Here is a 19,734-nt window from a genome sequence, read left to right on the forward strand (position 1 = left end):
TGCATATATTATTACATTTTGTGACGTTTTCATTTGTTTTGGACTTCAGTGAGGGTTTTTGAGTGTTTGGGCACACACATTTCTGTCTGGACGCAAGACGAAGTCGGTAGCCGAAGGATTCTTCAATAAAGTCTGTTGTCATTCGACGAGCGACGACTCATTTTCATACACATTGTTTCATTGAGAAATAATGCACCAAACATCTTAGTTAGATTCAAAATTGGGCAACAAAGACCTCCTCGACAAAAAAACGTAAAAATGAATGACAGATTCCTTGAGTTAGATTAATTCGGACTATTTTGAGGAAGTGTACACTGACTACGCCGTCTCAAATGGACAAATAGTACAACAGCTGCTTTTTTCTAGTTTTTCAAGCGAATGTCTTTTAAGGGAGTATGTGAGCACACAAGTACGGTTCGCCTAGCTGACTTCGGCTAGCTGCCAGCTGAACAGCATGCTGATGCCTTTAGACAGTACAAACAAATTAGCTGGGATAGCGTAGTGTCCAGAGCATGGAGGCGCTACCAGGAGACAGGAGACAGGCTAGTATATCAGGAGACGTGGAGGAGGGCAACAACCCAGCAGCAGGACCGCTACCTCCGCCTTTGTGCAAGGAGGAGCACTGCCAGAGCCCTGCAAAATGACCTCCAGCAGGCCACAAATGTGCACGTGTCTGCTCAAACGGTCAGAAACAGACTGGAGATAAGATACCTATGGAGATTAAGTAAGTAGATTTGGGACTGTGGGGACTGTGGGGAAAGGATAGGTAGGGCTGACCAGTTGAAGCCAGGGATGTAGAGGGGACAGGGGTTGGGGGCAAACGGGTCTATCCATAGAATCGAATAGACAGAACACATCTCTATGAGCCTGGGCCTAACTGAACCTCATAGGGATTGTCCAGTGGCTTTTTTATTTTACCCCTTTTTCATGGTATCCAATTGTTTTAGTAGCTACTATCTTGTCTCATTGCTACAACTCCCGTACAGGCTCGGGAGAGACGAAGGTTGAAAGTCATGAGTCCTCCGATACACAACCCAACCAAGCCGCACTGCTTCTTAACACAGCGCGCATCCAATCCGGAAGCCAGCTGCACCAATGTGTCGGAGAAAACACCGTGCACCTGGCAACCTTGGTTAGCGCGCACTGTGCCCGGCCCGCCACAGGAGTCCCTGGTGCGCAATGAGACAAGGACATCCTTACCGACCAAGCCCTCCCTAACCCGGGCGACGCTGGGCCCGGGTGTGTGTCGCCCCACGGACCTCCCGGTTGCGACAGAGCCTGGGCGCGAACCCAGAGCCTGCAACAGAGCCTGGCACAGCTGGCGCTGCAGTACAGCGCCCTTAACTACTGCGCCACCCGGGAGGCCCAGTGGGTTAAGGGGGAGAAGTGAATAATGAATATCCCATAGAGATGTTTAGACCCCAAGCCAGCCAGGTGTAGGCTGGGCTACAGGTGCCTACCGGTGCGTCCCAGGTAGAGCAGGGAGGAGGAGGGACACAGCATCTCAGCAAAGGAGGAAGTGAGGGTCTGCTGCTTCTCCCCTGTCAACAGGTCCACCACGTACCACAGGTCCTGCTTCTTACCTGCGCATACACACAAAGTGATACAAAAACAGACATAAGGACATCATGAGGACACAAACACATGGACACAATAGGGCTGGGTGATATATATTGAATTCATTTGTTTGTATGGGAGTTTATGTCCACTTCTCGTGTCTTTTTGGTCTCGTCTCCTTTTCATGCTCAGTTTCAGTCGCACGTGGAATTGCGTACCACTAGGAGCATTTTAGCCAAAGCCTATTATTCAAGCGGTCTAGTCTGTTTTAATAAATATGCAATAAGTATAAAAACACAAATATATACGGAATTGGCAACTCATTCTCATTCTAGGTAGGCCACTTGATTTCAATATCTGGCTAGCATGCTGTTCAAACAGCTGGATACGGACAGAAGGGTGTGTTCATAACAGTTCAACTGTTCTATCTAGTCAACTACCAAATAGATCCAAGTTAGCTAAACTTGAAATATAAATATTAGCTGGATACTCACTAACACGTGGGCTTGTAATTGAGAGAATGTGTATGAGACCCGTGTTAATGCTCTATAATGCCTGCTACAAGAAGTGAATCCTTATTATGCATGGTTCTTTTTAGGCCACATCGCCCAGCCCTAGGAAACACAGAGCAGTCAGCCTAATAACATTGTAAAAACCTACTTGTCTCTGGTCTGAAAGCAGAGCCATACATGCAGTTGAACCACATTCAATCTGAGTTGTTTATTATGCTTATTATACTTTGAGTGAATGGGAGGGACAAAGGGCAGGCAACCTCAGTTAAGTAAAGGTGGGCTAGACAAGCACCCAGCATTCTCCCAGGGGGTAATGGGTGTTAACCTACCTATAGTCTTATTAAAAACACCCCATGCCCTGGTAGTGCACTGTCTCCCTATTGTGTTGGTGAAGGGAGTGACACTAATCGTTATTCTGGCTGGACTGTAATAACAACGCCTGATGGATTACGAAACAGTGTCCCATCTGCAGTGCTGGTGGCCCCACCCGTGAGTAAGATGTTGTTGGCTGAGCTGCTCCTCAAACTGACTTTGCAGGACGGCTTTAGACTGAAGATTACGGTTGTCTGTCTAGCACAATGTAAGGTGAAAATTGCCATTGGCCAACAGGTTTGACAATTAACACAGAAAATTCTCCCTTTGTGCTCACAGTGGCTTCAGTGAATGGGTGTGAAAACTTCTACAGGACTAAGAAACATGACATCCATTTTCTCCGCTGAACAATGGCACGGTAGATAGATTACGGTCACGCCTTCGTGCCGCAGTATATTCAAAGGAGCAGGAGTTATGATGACCGTGAGGTGAAAGGAATGGAAATGTAGTATAACGTCTTTTAGTTCTAACAAGATTATATTCATTCATTAGAGGTCAGCCTGATCGGGAAATTAAACAGTAGTCCCGCTTGGTAGAGTAGATAACCATAACAACATAGTCCAAACTGTTCCTGGTCTGTTCTAAATGTCTACATGTCATGTCAGTGTGTGTGTGACGTCATATACTCTAGGTCTGAGAGCTGGAAGAGTTACCCATGTAGATGATCCCGTCAGAGCTGCGGCAGGGTGACGCCTGGACCAGCTCAGGTATGGTGAAAGGCAGTTTCTGTGGAAAACAGGGAAATGTCCATTGGCCCACTCATAAGCATGTTTACTGTGAGTGTATCAATATCAAGGGGTCAATGTTGAGCAATGCCATTTCATCACAAACCACATACTCACTCACAATCTCACACAGACTCTGCTACTACAACCACGCCAAACAGAAATATGATGTGCGTGCACACACACACACACACACACACACGTGCACTACATGTTTTGCGTGACTTGCTTATCACCTGTGGTTGGAAGATATGCAGAGGCCTTCTAAAGAAAGAGGAAACTGTCAGTTCCTCTCTAGTGAGTGACCCTGTTAGTCTAATAAGGGGGTTCAGTGGTTCCTCTCTAGTGAGGAGTGACCCTGTTAGTCTAATAAGGGGGTTCAGTGGTTCCTCTCTAGTGAGGAGTGACCCTGTTAGTCTAATAAGGGGGTTCAGTGGTTCCTCTCTAGTGAGGAGTGACCCTGTTAGTCTAATAAGGGGGTTCAGTGGTTCCTCTCTAGTGAGGAGTGACCCTGTTAGTCTAATAAGGGGGTTCAGTGGTTCCTCTCTAGTGAGGAGTGACCCTGTTAGTCTAATAAGGGGGTTCAGTGGTTCCTCTCTAGTGAGGGGTGACCCTGTTAGTCTAATAAGGGGGTTCAGTGGTTCCTCTCTAGTGAGGGTGACCCTGTTAGTCTAATAAGGGGGTTCAGTGGTTCCTCTCTAGTGAGGGGTGACCCTGTTAGTCTAATAAGGGGGTTCAGTGGTTCCTCTCTAGTGAGGGGTGACCCTGTTAGTCTAATAAGGGGGTTCAGTGGTTCCTCTCGTGAGGGGTGACCCTGTTAGTCTAATAAGGGGGTTCAGTGGTTCCTCTTACTGTCAGTCCCTCGTTGTTCTTCCCTCCTAGAGAGTACAGGCTGCCATCATTAGGGTCAGGCAGAAAAGCTGGCCTACGGCGAGAGAGAGAGATGGGGTAGAGAATGTTAACACTCCGACAGATCATACATAATTCAAGGTGAAGTGTGCTGTGACACCTGTGCACTATAGGCCTAAATAAAGTTGGATTTGATTGTTGGATAGGGCTTACACATTGTCAGATCAGTCATCAATGAACACAGTTGTATTTTGAATAGAGTAGTCTTATTGCTCAAGCAGAACAGGACAAAAAAAACAGTTATGCATGCTCAGCACATTGTGTTAAATTTCCTGTTGCACTCAATACACTATGACACCCAAACTGAGACTCGCACACGCACACAAAAACTGACAAACACACAGTCTTCAGGATACTTACTCTGCCACATGCGTTGGAACCTGCAGAACAGGATCTGTCCACAGAAGAAAACGGAAGAAAATGTGCCTTTCAGTCATCAGTGCCATGAATAGTACACTACAAATGATGACAGTACCGGTTGATCAAGAATCAGCAGCATGTATACAGTACACAATATGAACCACTACACTGCTGTCTTTCCTGTTTGAATATAAACCCCATAGTTCTTCAGTTCATAAACGATTACTCCCAAACACAGAATTAACTCAGAAGGTTTACTGAAAACTTTAAGGTCAGGGACCTTTCACTCTCTGATCTTGAGAAAGGAAGAATTAAGGATCCAGCTTTAATATCACAAATAATTTTACTCCTAAATTAATCTTTGTGTGCGCCTATATTTTTCAACTTACGCCACACATGCTCCTTGTAAAAATTGTCAGCATCGACCCCTGCATTGTTGGTCTCAGGTTAAGCGTCTCCTTAAACCACACTTGTCCTAACTGATAAGAGGCCAACGCCCCTTATTTAGCTAATGACAACAGTATAGCCTAAATAAACAGTGGCCAGTAGCCCACAGGGGACACATTAATACTCACTGTAAAGGCCCAGGTCGTATTCTGAACTTCGCAGCTAGAAATGTATTGTATAGAGCGGACATGATTCTCTATTCTACATGATAGAGAAGCAGGTCATATATTACTATCTGAATGTCCTGTAATGTCGCACCCCACTGAATGTGATACAGCACCCAGGCCACCCTGCCAAACTGGCACACACAGGGACCAGGGCGTAATGACATTACTACTAGACAAACACACACAACGGCAGCGGAGTCCACAAGGTCAGCCAGATGGAACCTCTGCTCTGACTGGCAGAGGTCTGTGCTGGGTGGTTTACCTGGAACTGCGTTTCCACAGGTAGCCCAATTGTGTGATGACATCTTTTACAGACGACCATGCAGGAGATGTATATATTTTTTTGTAGAATGTTTTCAATTCAATTCAAGGGGCTTTATTGGCATGGGAAACATGTGTTAACATTGCCAAAGCAAGTAGGTAGATAATATACAAAAGTGAAATAAACAATACAAATTAACAGTAAACATTACACATACAGAAGTTTCAAAAGAATAAAGACATTACAAATGTCATATTATGTATATATACACAGTGTAACAATGTACAAATGGTTAAAGTACAGAAGGGAAAATAAATAAGCATAAATGTTGTTTGTATTTACAATGGTATTCGTTTTTCACTGGTTGCCCTTTTCTTGTGGCAACAGGTCACACATCTTGCTGCTGTGATGGCACACTGTTATTTCACCCAGTAGATATGGGAGTTTATCAACATTGAGTTTGTTTTCGAATTCTTTGTGGATCTGTGTGTTTTCTCCATTTGTAACGACAGAGAGCCGTGTTCCGACCTCAATGTTCTTTCCCTTCACTGAATATGCACCTCACCTGATAGCGTAACTGTTTGGGAGGACACACTGACTATTGATGTGTGTGTTGTTGTATGAACGAGTATACTTGGCCGGTGTGTCATAAATGTCACTGGTAGGTGCAGCAGGGTCAAGACAGCGATGCATCGTTTTATCCACGCCTACCATTTATCCTAGCAACATTCAAAGCCGCGCTGATTGGTCAGAGTTCAGTTGTTCCTGCGTTTTGAAAGAACAAACGCTACAGACAGAATCGCCTCCAAAACATTGCCATCCATACTTTGCATTTCCCCTGAATTTGGATATGAAGTTGCATTTAACTATGTAGCAGTTTAGTTAGTGACTGCAACCAGCCTGATTGACCAGATGGATAGCATTGACATCATGGATAGTTTAATTGTTTTTGGAGATAAGTAAGATGTGACTTATATCAAGTGTTATCGCTAGTTTACATCGCCGATTGGGTTGAAGCTGTCTAGTAGTGCGTTGACCACACTAGGAGTTCGAAGTGTTTACAAAATGACTATTGGGATACTTAGCTACATTACATTTGTGTTGGTACGCAACTAAACGAGATGCTAGCTCCATTCATTCACCATTACTGAGAATAATGTAATGTTAGCCATCTACAGTCACGTGTTGCTTGCCTTTAGTTAGGATAATTTCAAAACGAAGCCGTGGAACTCCCGCGGTTCGTGGCATGGCAGGCACGAGCAAACTACGAACGAATTGGTCCCATCTTCCGCGTATTTACTTAATCAGTATCTCCGAACTCTGACCAATCAGCACGGCTTTGAATGTTGCTAGGTTGCTTGTGGGCGTGGTTTGGCCCCATAAAAAGGACACACTAGGGACCCATGCCAACCCTGGGTTGGATCCTACCTGCTGGGCCTGAGTGACAGGTTCCTACCTCCCTCCAGGCTCCTTCTGTGGACATTAGTCAGTTAGGCCTCAGGGAAGACCTGCCTACCTCCTGGATGTGGGCTTTAGTTAGTTAGGCTTCAGGGAAGACAGCAGATGTTTGAGAAAGGCGACCTGGTGCTATCCCTGTCCATGTTCATATTAAAAGGGCCTTTTGAGGAAACACAGGGCTCAGATGGGACCAATTCCATATTCTCATGTTTATTAATGATGTTATACAGTATCAGGTGTGACATGAAAGGTCAACCATTTGTGATCCACCGTTTCCCTGTTATTCAGCCCATCTGATACGGTTTGCATTTGTTGTTCACCTTGAATCCAAAATGGAGATTCAGTAACGTTACTAGCCTAGCTACATGACTTCTAGTAAATAGACCCTGCATTAGTATGCTAATCATACCAATGCTCATTCTGACCATGTAACCTCAGACAGCATGTTTAGATATTAAAGTTTTTTTTTTTGATTGTCATGTGCACAAGCAAGTACAGTGAAAAGCCTTTCTTTCAAGCTCTTTTCCAACAACGCAGTAATCATTATCAGTAGTACTATAAAATAAAGTCGAACAAAAACAAGAGAAATATAAATACAGCAGAGCAGTTCACCCCTGCCTATTATGGCTGACCACGATTAAAGGCTATATCTGTCCCACTCTCTCCAGGTTAATGATTACCAGGTTAGCATGTGTGAGCAAAGAGTTCACTGCATTTACTCATGCGCCGGGAGAGCAGAAAATACAGTGAAAACACCCACCATTATCTAAACCCAGAAATGCCTCAAAAATGCCATTTACACAGTGAAAAATAATCTGTCAATACATCCCTTTATGAGGTAGGCCTGAGAATAACACAGTTACCATAGTTTATGATCGACAGCCTACTCCCACGCTCACTAGAGCAGTGTTGATTTCTCTAACCATTCAATACCTCAATAGCTGGAATTACAGTATTAGTACATGCAATGATACGCAGCGGAGGTTAAAAAAAAGTAGGCCGACATGTGCATTCTTCCCACTGCCTCGTACACTGTGTGATTAGTTCTGAAAATAATGTTTCTGCTCTGAATCTGGTTTCCCCCATTCAACAAAAGACGAAATAGAGCTCGTCTTCAGTTTCACAAACTAAAGGGGTCTCGTGTGATCCTTGTGGAACAACAATGGCACTTTGTTTCACAGGTGTAACTCAAACAGCAGCTAAAGATTGATAGAGACAAACAAAGGCGCTAGTGCATTACTCAGCACTCTCCTCTTCCTCCTTACCCTCTTTCAGCGTCCATTTGATAGAGCCTGATTTCTTGCTGACGGCGTGTAGGTTTCCATCCAGGGTGGACACAAAGAGCAGGCTTTCGGGGAGGGAGACAGTGCTGGCGCGGCAGAAACTCTGCAAGACAGAATACAAAATACTGTAAAAGCACATCTATAGGAGAACAGAAGATAGTCTTCTTTAGTGGTATTCAACATAAGCCAAGGGCCTAATCTTAGTATTTACCTCTTTCAAAAAGAGTTTCATCTACAGCCAATGCAAGTACATTCTGTTGACCAAAGAGCTCTGGCCATATCAGCCCTGATATGACCATGGCCTCTATGGCTAGACACTATAATAATGGAAACTATAGCCATAGAGCCAAGGACGCATGTGTGCTGTTGTATTGTATACGTGATGAATAATGAACGGTTGCAACTAATTAAATGGTGGTATTATTGAACACTGATTCATAATCAGTTTTGATCATACCTAACTATAAAATAGTCTACACTACATAGGAATACAGGCAATGTGCTGCCATAATAGAGAACCTCCTGCAGTTTATAAGGCCCCAGAGGAATGCCAATACTGAGAGGGACTGTTTCCCTCAAGGACTGCCGGGGCGGTAGCCTAGTGGTTAGAGTGTTGGACTAGTAACCGAAAGGTTGCAAGGATTAACTGCTGCCCCATATCGCCAAACATTACCCCCTCCCCAAACTGGCTGTGTAAAACACTTAGGAGCAGATGAGGGGTTAGGTCTCGCTACCTGCCTGCGGGGGAGTTAAGGCTTCTGCATGCTTCAGTTCGTCTGTGCTCGCATAGTCCCTAACAAGACCTTCACTTCACTTGAAAAATGAGAAAAGGAGGCACGCAGAGGCCAAATCAAGCTCTGTGCCTCATTTTTTTTTTTTTTACATAATTGGTTGACAGTAGGTTGGGGCAGTACGTCCTGTATAAAACAAACTCACTCCTTTGACAACCTCCTTCACAATAGCTCTGCTCCGCTAAGCACAATAAGCATGAAAGCTCTGAAGACTGGAGGCTGCTTTGCAGTAAATGCTGTACGGCCACTTCAGATGTCAGATTGACCATGCAGAGCCTTTATTTGTTGTTTTCAAAAGGGAGTCTGTGATAAGAGTGGGGAGGAAGGCTAGGTAAGGGTCTGGGGGTCAGGACTGGGAGACTGAAGAGTGGGGAGGAAGGCTAGGTAAGGGTCAGGACTGGGAGACTGAAGAGTGCAGCTAGTGCACAAAGGGTGTGAGGAGGAACACGTGTGCCAAGATTTAAGAACTTCTGCAAAAGAGCCACGCTGCTGTCTGCAGAGTCACCAATATCACCATTTTGGCTCCCGAGTGGCGCAGCGGTCTAAGGCACTGCATCTCAGTGCAAGAGGTGTCATTACAGATCCTGGTTCGATGCTAGGCTGTATCACAACTGGCCGTGATTGGGAGTCCCATAGGGCGGCTCACAATTTGCCCAGTGTCGTCCAGGGTAGGCAGTCATTGTAAATAATTATTTGTTCCTAACTGACTTGCCTAGTTAAATAAAGGTTACATAAAAAAATATTGGGCTGATAAAGCAAGCATGGTCGGCTTGCTTTACTGTGGAACTCAGGGAGAAATGTCTCTCTCAGTCACCGCACAGACAAAGAGTGGGCTGAGATGGACATGTGAATGTGTTTCTCTCCAGTCCTTCTCATATCACTCTCTCTGGGAGAGGGACACAAGCCCACATGGGCAGACTGACTGGGTTCAGTAGAAAAACATGGACAGCAATTTTGGAGAGAAGGAATGAAACAACCAAAAATGTATGCAGGCGTAAGTGGGTGTATGCCGCGCCTGAATCACTGACCACACTTAAGCTCTGACAGAGGCCCGGTCAAGCCAAGGGGGTGTTTCTTTCCTTAGAAGTCTCTGTGGTCAGTGAGTGCAAGGGATCTTAAAAAAATTAAAAAATATATCACACTGATATGCGATACGTAGTCTTCATTTTGATTTTGGCACAGGAAGAGGCCGGGTGGGAGTGTCTGTACTGTAGAGTGCTCTGGCTGCTCAAGGGTTTTGACTAGATGGGATACAGCTTTTGTAATAAAAAAAAAAAACTTTCCCTAGCAGGTTAGGATAATTAGCATAGCAGGTTAAGGTTAGGAAGGGTTAGGGATAGCTAAAATACACCAAAAACATATTTTGACATTCATTTCACAAAAGCTATACATCTCTTATAGCCATGACCCAGCTAAAGGAGGCAGCTAGGGCCAGAGGGATTTGAATACCGTGCATGACTTGTGTGTGTACCAACCTACTCCACTAACCCCACCCCCACTCCTCCAGCCAAACCAAAGTTAGAACATATAATTGAACGTCTTAATTCAATGGGATGAAACATCCCCTCCAAAGGGCACTCAGGATAGTATAACTATTCCCTGCTGTTTCTGTTAAAGGCAGATCACTGATCTATAATTACTCCAGGCCCTACCCAGCACTCAGACACTTACAAGGGAGAACTAGGCCTAAGTGCTGTTTGGTTTCTGGCCTATGTGTCCCCCCCATCACAACCAGCAAGCCAGGGCCTGAGGAGCACATGGCATCCAGAACAAACAGTACACTTCAGTGAATCACCCCTGGCCTTCTATGAATCAGACAGCCTTGTAATGTTGTCTTCCTCCCAGCCGTCTACAGTCTACGAAATTGACCAGACCAAACACACTCGGCCTCCTGGAGTAACGAAAGAAAACCAAGGTTACTGTATGAAGCTAGGCCTATCTGATGAAATCAAAGCAATTATAACCTAACCACTTCACTTAGGTGCTGTTTGCTAGCTACAGCTCATTTTATTTAGCAGTTTATCTAAAAATGTATTTGGTATAAAAAAGAAGAAGAAGGAAGCGTGTGTGTTCCTGGGTTTGTTTGTTCAGTTAACCCTGCTGTAATCTTACAGTCTACACACCGGAGAGAGCTTGTGTCAATACTGGACACCTGTGGTTGTTCCCACTGGCTTATCACCTCATAAGAATAGTACCAGGAACAGTAAAACAATAACCATCAATGTCAATGTATTATTATTCATCCCCACAAACCTCCAGCCTGCTCTCAGTTTCAAAATCAACATCTCTGGAACATCTGTCGGACGGTTGGAGTTTGTAAGAAGCAGCACTCTGTTCGAAACAACGTTTAACACCTTCAGGCCTAAAAGTACATCCTTGAGACATCTGTACGCGGTTGTTAGGCTATACGGTATGATTGATAGTATAGAGGAGGGGAGTTCAGTTCTATACTGGTCTGTATCTGGGAGCGGGAGTAGAGAGAAAAGGTCATTGGAGCAGGCCCCGTTTGGTTTACATGTCCTAATGCTTTTTACCAGGGAAAGAAGTCAGACATTGCGTAACACTGCTAGGGTTACATAATGTACCCAAACTTGGCGAAACAATTCTTGGCAGGTTCCGAGCTTTCACTCTGCCTCTGCAATGAGGCCATGTTCCATTAGAGAGAAAGAATGAACATGCCTAAGAGTTCTCGGGCAGTGGTATCAGGTACATGTGATTGGCAGGTTTCCCACCATCAGTCAATAGGAATCAAAGCCTTCCAGGGAAGAGGGAACACAAAGGAGGGGCAAACAAGTACCTTTTCAGTGTAATGTAATGCTACTGATGCTTAGAGCTAAAGGTCTCACTGGTAGAGACCGGTGAGAAAGTGTATTATTTTTTTTTACATTGCATCTAGGCTTAGGCCTAAATGTTCTCAACCACTACTGGAACCACTAAGAGAGGCACTAGCCTACAGAATTCATAGGCCTAATCAAAAAGAGAGTGAAAAACATTGACGCTATATGCACCCTCCAGAAGGGACATGGAGAACAGAAACCGGACACGGTACAAGCTGCTTCAGAAATACTCAGTGGAACTGAATGTAGAAATGACCTTCCAACCCAAATCTGCAGGATCCCTGTTAACTGACCTGCTATATCAGAACAGACCATTGCCTTGAAGAGGTGTTATTGACAGCAAATTTGACAATTTGTACAAGGTAATTAATGCTCGACTCTATCAAGTGCTTTATCAACCTTGCCTCCATTAATTCACCTTCAATGGAACATTTCCAAAACAGTCATGTTTCCTCCCATTTGTAGACTTGCTGTAGTGCTCACAGTTTGTGTGCAGGCATGAATTAAGACAGGAACTGATGACGCTCATTATCTGGTGACCACAGATCAAAATCTAAGAGGAAATGTTTTTTTTGAAAAGGTGAAGAAATTAAACTGACATGGTGTACAAATGGCCATGCATGACCAGGTTATGTATATTTTGTGTTGAACAACCTGCGTGTCCCATCTTGAGCATCTTGCCCTCAACACCACCTTGCATTAAATTTCACTGTGGTTTTATTTTAATTGTCTACTTGTTTTGCCCACATGCAATGCACACGTAGGCAGGTCAGATGGCCAGATATTAGTGTGTGCAGAGACTTAAAACATCAAGCATGTTTGTTTTGTGATTTCTCTGTGCATGGCCATTTTAGCTTCCTTCCACTTGTCAAAATTCAGTGGCACCGTCTCTGCACAGACCCTAATACAGCAGCACACAGTGCCTGCACAGCCATTGGCCTTGTGATAAGATAGGACGCGCACACACACACACAGTCAAACAGAACATACACAGACTGAACTCTGTCTATACGCACATGGTAGCACGGCCTGCAAGTATAACTGGGACAATAAACCGAAAATTGTCAACACCAACCAAACCGACCACTTATCATGGACATTTTGCTGATATCATTCATTACAATAAATACCCTATAGGGGCCTACTAGAGAAATTAAGTTTTCAAAGTAGTAATATTAAGGGTAATAAATAAAAAATAAAAACTGACCCACATTAATGTTAACTTATTGTTCAATGTATTGTTATCATGACAATAGTCAATTTATCGTTATATGGATTTTTGCCCAGCTCTACCTACAAGTCTGACTGCAAGAGTGTGAGCACAACCAGAACAAGCATGCTGAATTACTAGGGCACTGAGTGTGTTAAACAAACATCCCTGCACTGCTATTCATAAAGCGACATGTTGGATAGCTACATTTTGAAAGCACTATCAGAATATTTTTATTTTATGTTTTAGAAAGAAACATTTAACACAGAGCAAAGGGCTTGCTCCAGCAACTAGTGAGGTGGTGGAACTTCACCTGATTGGTCTTTACTGACAGACTCTTTACATGGGGTCTAAAGTCTAATCGTATCAATTTAGCTAGGGTCCCCAGTCTGGCTCTAATGCCTTGGCTTCATCTTATGGCATGGTTAGATTAGCCAAATAGTGTGACTTAATGGCTAGGTTGTTGAATAAATGCTGTACAATACATTATCTGTAATTTTACCCCTACTACAAAAACAGGAGACTAGCTAATACTACAGTAGCTACTTCAAGCAATTTAACAACATACTATATTGGCCTTAGCTTAGTTGGTGTCGACACTAGTTAACTAGGCATAAAATATATAACTGGTTGTTAGCTAGCCAACCAGCCAAGTATACTAGCTAACGTTAGCTAGCTTAATAACCATTTAGCCAAAAATATCAGCTAGCTAACTAGTTGTAAATATTAGCTAGGTGTTAACCCCTAAACCCATTAGCTAACTAGTTAGCCAATATGCCAATTCCTCCCACTAAGGTTCAGTATCGTAAGTTAGGTTAGCTACTTACCATTTGAAGTGGGTCAATACTACACAGTAACGTGAAAATGCACCACAATAGGGCCCGACTGCTAACCGTCCAGTCCATCATACAGTCCAGACGGGGTAGTACGAGTTACATAGAATGCAATGCGTCGATACAACCAAGTTTTAAAGAGGCATTCCCAAAGAGTTACGATATCAAAACATTTCAGTTTGTCTGTGGCGTTGCTACTCTTCTCGCTTCGGTAATCAAGTGTCTCTGGCTCTGTGCCAGTCCAACTTGCATCTTCCTGAAATGAATATGTGGGTGTTGGACTTAGATTGCGAAGTCCGAAACAGTGGAGGAGGGGGCGAAATTCTAGGATGTCTCTCCACCAATAAGTACACAGCTAGCTACCGGATATGCTTTGCAAGCAAGTATAAATTCGTCGGGGGTCTTCCGGTCACATTACATCAAGCAAGAGGAACATGGAGCGTATGTCTGATTACAGACGCATGGCTCAATCTGTGCAGACTAAACTCGATTTTTTTTACCCATATTGTATGATGGACGCCAGAAGATTATACATTGAAAACTGTAGTGAGTGAACGTCAACTAATCCCTATTATGTAATTTGGCAAGGAACTCAGTAAAAAGGCCAGTAGCTAATGGCTAACTAGCTACTTACGACTCGTTCAAGGTAAGGTTCATTTATCGACATCTGGATTGACTTTAAACATCCTTGATGCTAAAATCATTTCGTTAATGTTTTGATTCTATTCCCCAGGAAAGTCGGAGGCCATTACGAGCACCACAATCATGTGCGGAGACTGCGCACGTGGTCCGCAGCATGGCCCTCGAGTCCACGTTGGGACCATGGAACCCCTTGTGTTCTCTTGAGGTAGTTGCAGCAATGGCAATCCAATAACCATAGAAAATATCCATGGTTGTATGAATGATGTTTTAACGCGTTAGACTTCTGATTGACAGTGAAGTTGACTTTTGTTGTTCTGACTCCTAACCCAGGTATGGACATCAATGTGGTTGTCTCCAGTCTTGGTGAATAACTTTTTTTGTGCTTATTTTTGCCTTTGCGACTTCAGGGAATCGTAGAGTTAATGGTGGCTTGTCTTGGAGCAGGTGACGTGTGAGCCATTAACAGCGTGGCTCCTTTCTACGAAGGAACCCTGCATCATTCAGGTTTCCCTCAGACATGAAGGTGAATACTGTGATCTCGACATCTGTAGTGCAATGGGGGGGTGGTTATGAATGATGTTTAATGCGTTAGACTTCTGATTGATGGTGAAGTTACCTTTTGTATTCTGACATAACCCATTCTCATATCAAACTGACTGACTGTTTGAAATAGTAGGCTTATTTGTGTTTGTTTTTTCTCTTCATGGATCTAGATGCAGTCATGGGAGTCCAATGTGGTGCAAAATGAATACCATGGAGAGACTTCAACTAATACAACTCAATTTATTGAACATTAAGTTGTCCAATAAAGTCCTATTTGTAGTGGAATGTTTTGTTTTCATTTATATCGTTACTGTATGCACTGTCTTTGAACCAGCAGAGCCCTCTCCATGGCTCTGTAGGCCAAGCTACAGCTGCAAGAACAAATCAAAGGCTTGTTATAACTGGGGTTACTTGGCATTTCATCCCAAGTTTCTCTTTTAAATGCAACTCACATCTACTCACTAATATTTGTCATGTGTGTATTCTGAGCTTTAATCTGAATACTTGATTTTTGAATTACCATTCCCTAATTTTAGAGCTACAAGGAATAAACCAGTATTGTTCTGGAAAGATTTAATCAACTTTTTTTTTTTTTAGCTCTGCATACCATTTATTCAGTGAAATTTTAACCTGTTGTGATCTGTGCAAATGTCCCTATAACTCAAAAGCACAGTCACGATGGCCCAAACAACCAGTCGTTAGTTTGAATGAGCCTAGGATGAGGTACTGTTGTCAAAGCATGACTAGTTACATGCAAGCAATGTTTTATTGATCAGAACTGTTGTGACATCGCTCAACGCAATTGAAATTCCAGATTATATATCTTTCCCGTCACTGTAATGATCGGTAGCGTATGAGCAAAGAACCTATGACATGACCTAATACGCACACATGACTTGACTTAGCTGTAAACATTTGACAAGAATCTCTTGTTATTCAAGTGGCACCTCTGCCCCATACAAACATTTGAACAAAGTTGTGGCAAACAACCCAAATGTCACCTGTTAAAAAGTTATTGGCAAATGTCATGAATCTGAAAGGTTTCAAAACCATCTGCCAGTCATTGCTTGATAATTGAAATGGTTTATTTTTCATATGTACATAGCATGAAGTCAGGTATTTCAAGACAGGAAATTGATAAAGAAAAGCAGTCATATTTACTGAATGGCTCATGTTTCCATTGGTTGAGCGTTATGGCTGTTTGAATCACCAGCTGCAGGCGTCTAAACATGTTCAGAATCTGTGTGTTTAAGCTGTAACGTATCCTAGCTGGTGAACGTGGTCTAAGATAGTGGTGCTCAACCGCCAGGCCCTGGGATGTTGCTGATCAGTCCCTCCGGTGGGTGTCTGACAATGAAGTAATGTAGCGCAGTGGTGCTCCAAAGAGGAAACGCATAGCTTTGGCAGTAACTAAGCATGCCTTGTCTGAACCAGAATGGACCACTGGGCAGGAGCCTATCTACTGTTTCTGTATTGTGAGACTTGCTGTACAAGTTCACCCCCTGAATAAGACACCAGATTTGCTAGTTGCTGGTACAAAAAAGGTTGAGAAAGTTTTAAAAAGAGGTGTGTGTGAAAGTGCTGCTTGGCCTATAAGACGAGACAAATGCATTTGACCTCTGCGTTTTAAAACAGTTGATCGGAAATATCTCCTACCACTGCCAAAGTAATGACTAGATTCAATCAGATCAAGCATTTACCAGGGATAGACGATACCCGCAAAGCTAATGTTTTGGAGGTGTAACTGTTGAAGCTGTGAAATCGGTGAGCAGCTGCTCTTGTGATCATTGTCACAAAGCCACACCGGCCCACACAGAAGTTCAGAATGAGAAAGTATAGTCTATATAGAAATAATGACACTCAAATTGAAAATCATTCAACAACAAAAAATATTTCTATCGGCCTAATTAAGGTGTAGAAAACATCTCACATTCCAATGTTGGAACTTGTAAACGGGTCTGCATAGGATTTCTCTTAATGCGACTCAAAACACAATGGTAATGTCTGCTTTAGGTAGAATTCCAGAAGCCGCTTGTGGATTTGACTGCTCTAATGCAGTTCCACCGGCAAAACAACCATTATGCAGATGTCGCCTAAAGCGGATCTGATTGAATCAAGCTCTAAGTCAGCAGTCTATTAGGGTCCTTTATATTTGACCCAGTTAGGGAACTGCCTGCTTTACATGTACAGGTACATTCATTAGGACTTCTGTCTACACTCTACACACCTCTTTTGACATCATAGCTGTAAGACTTGTGACAATACATAGATTTATGGTTGGTATTTGTACACCTCGTCAACAATGTGGTTTGACTTCAGAATGGCTGAGGCAATGGTGGACAGAAGACACTGAAAGCCCTATGCATTTGATGAAAGCTCCCAAGCTATACAGTCAGTAACTACTATATATAGCCTTCATCTGTGACTTACTCGGGTTTCATACCCATGCCACAAGAGTGTGTGAGCACGCTGAGCTAAAGCATAGACATCTTGAGGATCCAACACACATTTTCAGGTCTCAGGCAAGGGTATTCATCCCAGGCTATTCAGTAACTACCACATGCCTGCCTTCTGCAGTTTGAGTTGTTTTGGGGGTTAGGATGGTATTGTTGATCGATGCACAGTGGCGTTGACCTGTTTGCATAAGGAATGCCACGCGATGGATGGGGAGGGGGCGGAGAGAGGGATAGACATGGTCTCACAATGCCCATATGTGCATTAGATGATGAAGCATGTGACAAATCACACACAGCCTTCTCTCTATGACCATCTACACCCATTCTTTTTTCATGGGTTTCGGGTCTGAAAGTCAATGGAAAAAGAAATGCAGGGCATATCATGGAATTCGATTAGTACACACACTTTTCATGTTCATCTATGACGTTTGGTGTAGCTGCTGTATATCACAGGTAGTGTGGTTCTTCAGTTTACACTGCATGGCAATTTGTCTGACCACACACACACTTACAATCCAGGTGAATCCATGACCTGTCTGATTGACACCGTCCTCTGATTAATATTCCCTCAAACCAATGATGCAGTATTTCCCAGCCAAGTGAGAAGTAAGCAGGCTGTCTCTCTCCATCTCTGCCTTTCTTCACTTCCTGGTAGAGGATCCACAGTCTGGAGTGGCTGTGGGATTGGCCCACTGTCCTGAGGGAAGGACAGTAAGCCCCGCCCACTGCGACGCTGGCACCAGTGGTTACTGGGATGTCAGGTTGCCAGTGACTTATCCTTAGCAACACCCCAGAAACGGAGAGTCTTGTCTTCACACGTCAAAGAGTTCAGGCTCCGAGAGGTCTGGGTCCCTCAAGGCATCGGTCGATGTTGTCACAGTAGCCAGGTTGGCATTAGAACGGGTGTCCATGGCAGAGTGCATGATGGGTAGCCAGAGGTCATCCATGTTTGGCATCACAAATATTTTCTGTGAGAACAAAAATGAGAACTTGAGTAACTAGGAGTAAAACAGAAAACACTTCAAGCTAAAGGTGTGCCACGAATATTTATTACATTTATGATAAGCCTTTTGTCTGTATGTTTGACAAGAACACAAATCTTAGTTTATCACTTGAATGCTGAACGAGGTGCTTTGGTCTAGCTGGTATCACAAAATAGCAATTTATAGTAGTTATACAGTATGTGTTTCTGTGAAAACAACAAACAGGCCTCAACACCAGTTACAGCAGAAAGGCAGATTTCGGACAAAAACCCAGGAGACTGCAGTCAATCTTACTCTGTGTGATTGGATTTGGGGATTGTCTGGAGTCTGGTATTTTTGGGAAGCCATACATAGTCACTCACAACTGATGTGTGCGTACTTCTGTGCCTGAGTGTGTGTGGTAAGGATAATAATAATGTAGCGAAGTCTCAAACAGGGATACATGTAGTTCTACTTCGTAGCCTGGCAGAATAACTGAGTTGTGAACAGGTGTGCCTCAGGGCAGAGTTCTAGGAGCAGCCTGGTCATTATATGAAGACAGAGCCACAAGCATACTGTCTTTGAAGTACAGCTTGGTGGGCTGCTGTAAATACATCACACACCACTCTTCTGTTGTCCCAGTCCCATCATTGTCTAACACTGGGAAGACATTCACTTTGTTGACAAGGGAAGAGATGCAAAGCTAAGAGAAATGGAAAGCTTTCGATACATATTGAACAAAAGATATATTCATGTGATGATATGATTAATCAAATTGTATTAACAAATAGTTAGGGGGACTTAGATCTTTCTGACCAGGAAAGACTATAGAGCCCAGAGATGTTCCCAGGCAGATCCCATGTTCAGGAAAAGCTCAGTCAAAGCTCCTGGATCTCAGATCACACAATACAGTTATTACATAATCCAAGTAGAGAGCTGTTAATGCTCTACTCTCCCTGGTCTCAGCGTACCTGAAACTCCTGATCCAGTTTCTTCTCGATCCAGTCGGTGACGTGGGCCAGCGTGACCTCCCTCTCACCCAGCTTGGGCCGGGCTTTCAGCTCCAAGTGGGGGGGATTCCTGAAGCCATACCTGGACGGGGAAGGTTCCCTATGTTACACCCATTGGCTTACTGTATCCTAATATCCTGGGGAAGGTTTCTCTTATACCCGTTGAACTAGTAAGCTACTAGTCTAGTCTTCCTTTTTATAATGCTTTGACTCCTCTACTTCATATTACCAGCAGAGGACATGTGGGCTACTGTGTAAACAAGCCAGGCTAAGCCCTTCTGTATCTCTATAGCTGAATAACATGCATATTCACACTGGATATTCAATATTCAGACCTTACCCCTGGAGCGGAATGTACCAAATTCTGTCTGCGGGGGTAGGTGCTAAGTATACTGTAT

At 43.6% G+C, this 19,734-nt stretch overlaps 2 protein-coding genes, 1 long non-coding RNA gene and 1 other non-coding gene across 4 annotated transcripts in view; 2 read left to right on the forward strand and 2 right to left on the reverse strand.

The window, feature by feature from the left end:
- LOC112239288 (serine/threonine-protein kinase/endoribonuclease IRE1-like) overlaps positions 1-13,994 on the reverse strand; it is a 43,888-nt gene extending 29,894 nt beyond the window's left edge. The window contains 6 exon segments of the mRNA XM_042319225.1: positions 1,461-1,583; positions 3,095-3,167; positions 4,019-4,091; positions 4,436-4,469; positions 8,035-8,155; positions 13,718-13,994. Of these exon segments, the coding sequence (XP_042175159.1) occupies positions 1,461-1,583; positions 3,095-3,167; positions 4,019-4,091; positions 4,436-4,469; positions 8,035-8,155; positions 13,718-13,798 (505 nt within the window). The 5' untranslated portion in view covers positions 13,799-13,994.
- A 129-nt stretch (positions 13,995-14,123) lies between these two features.
- On the forward strand, positions 14,124-15,485 carry LOC112239279. Its single transcript, XR_002951789.2, has 4 exons — positions 14,124-14,369; positions 14,457-14,570; positions 14,773-14,888; positions 15,079-15,485. It is a non-coding gene; the product is annotated as an uncharacterized LOC112239279 (long non-coding RNA).
- On the forward strand, positions 15,223-15,364 carry LOC112239289. Its single transcript, XR_002951791.1, has one exon. It is a non-coding gene; the product is annotated as a small nucleolar RNA SNORA50 (small nucleolar RNA).
- A 486-nt stretch (positions 15,486-15,971) lies between the features above and the next one.
- LOC112239280 (testis-expressed protein 2-like) overlaps positions 15,972-19,734 on the reverse strand; it is a 41,183-nt gene continuing 37,420 nt past the window's right edge. Inside the window, 2 exon segments of the mRNA XM_042319224.1 lie at positions 15,972-18,332; positions 19,298-19,418. Coding sequence (XP_042175158.1) covers positions 18,177-18,332; positions 19,298-19,418 — 277 coding nt within the window. The 3' untranslated portion in view covers positions 15,972-18,176.

The sequence above is a fragment of the Oncorhynchus tshawytscha genome, unplaced genomic scaffold, assembly GCF_018296145.1.
Source record: "Oncorhynchus tshawytscha isolate Ot180627B unplaced genomic scaffold, Otsh_v2.0 Un_scaffold_1341_pilon_pilon, whole genome shotgun sequence".
Taxonomy (NCBI): domain Eukaryota; kingdom Metazoa; phylum Chordata; class Actinopteri; order Salmoniformes; family Salmonidae; genus Oncorhynchus; species Oncorhynchus tshawytscha.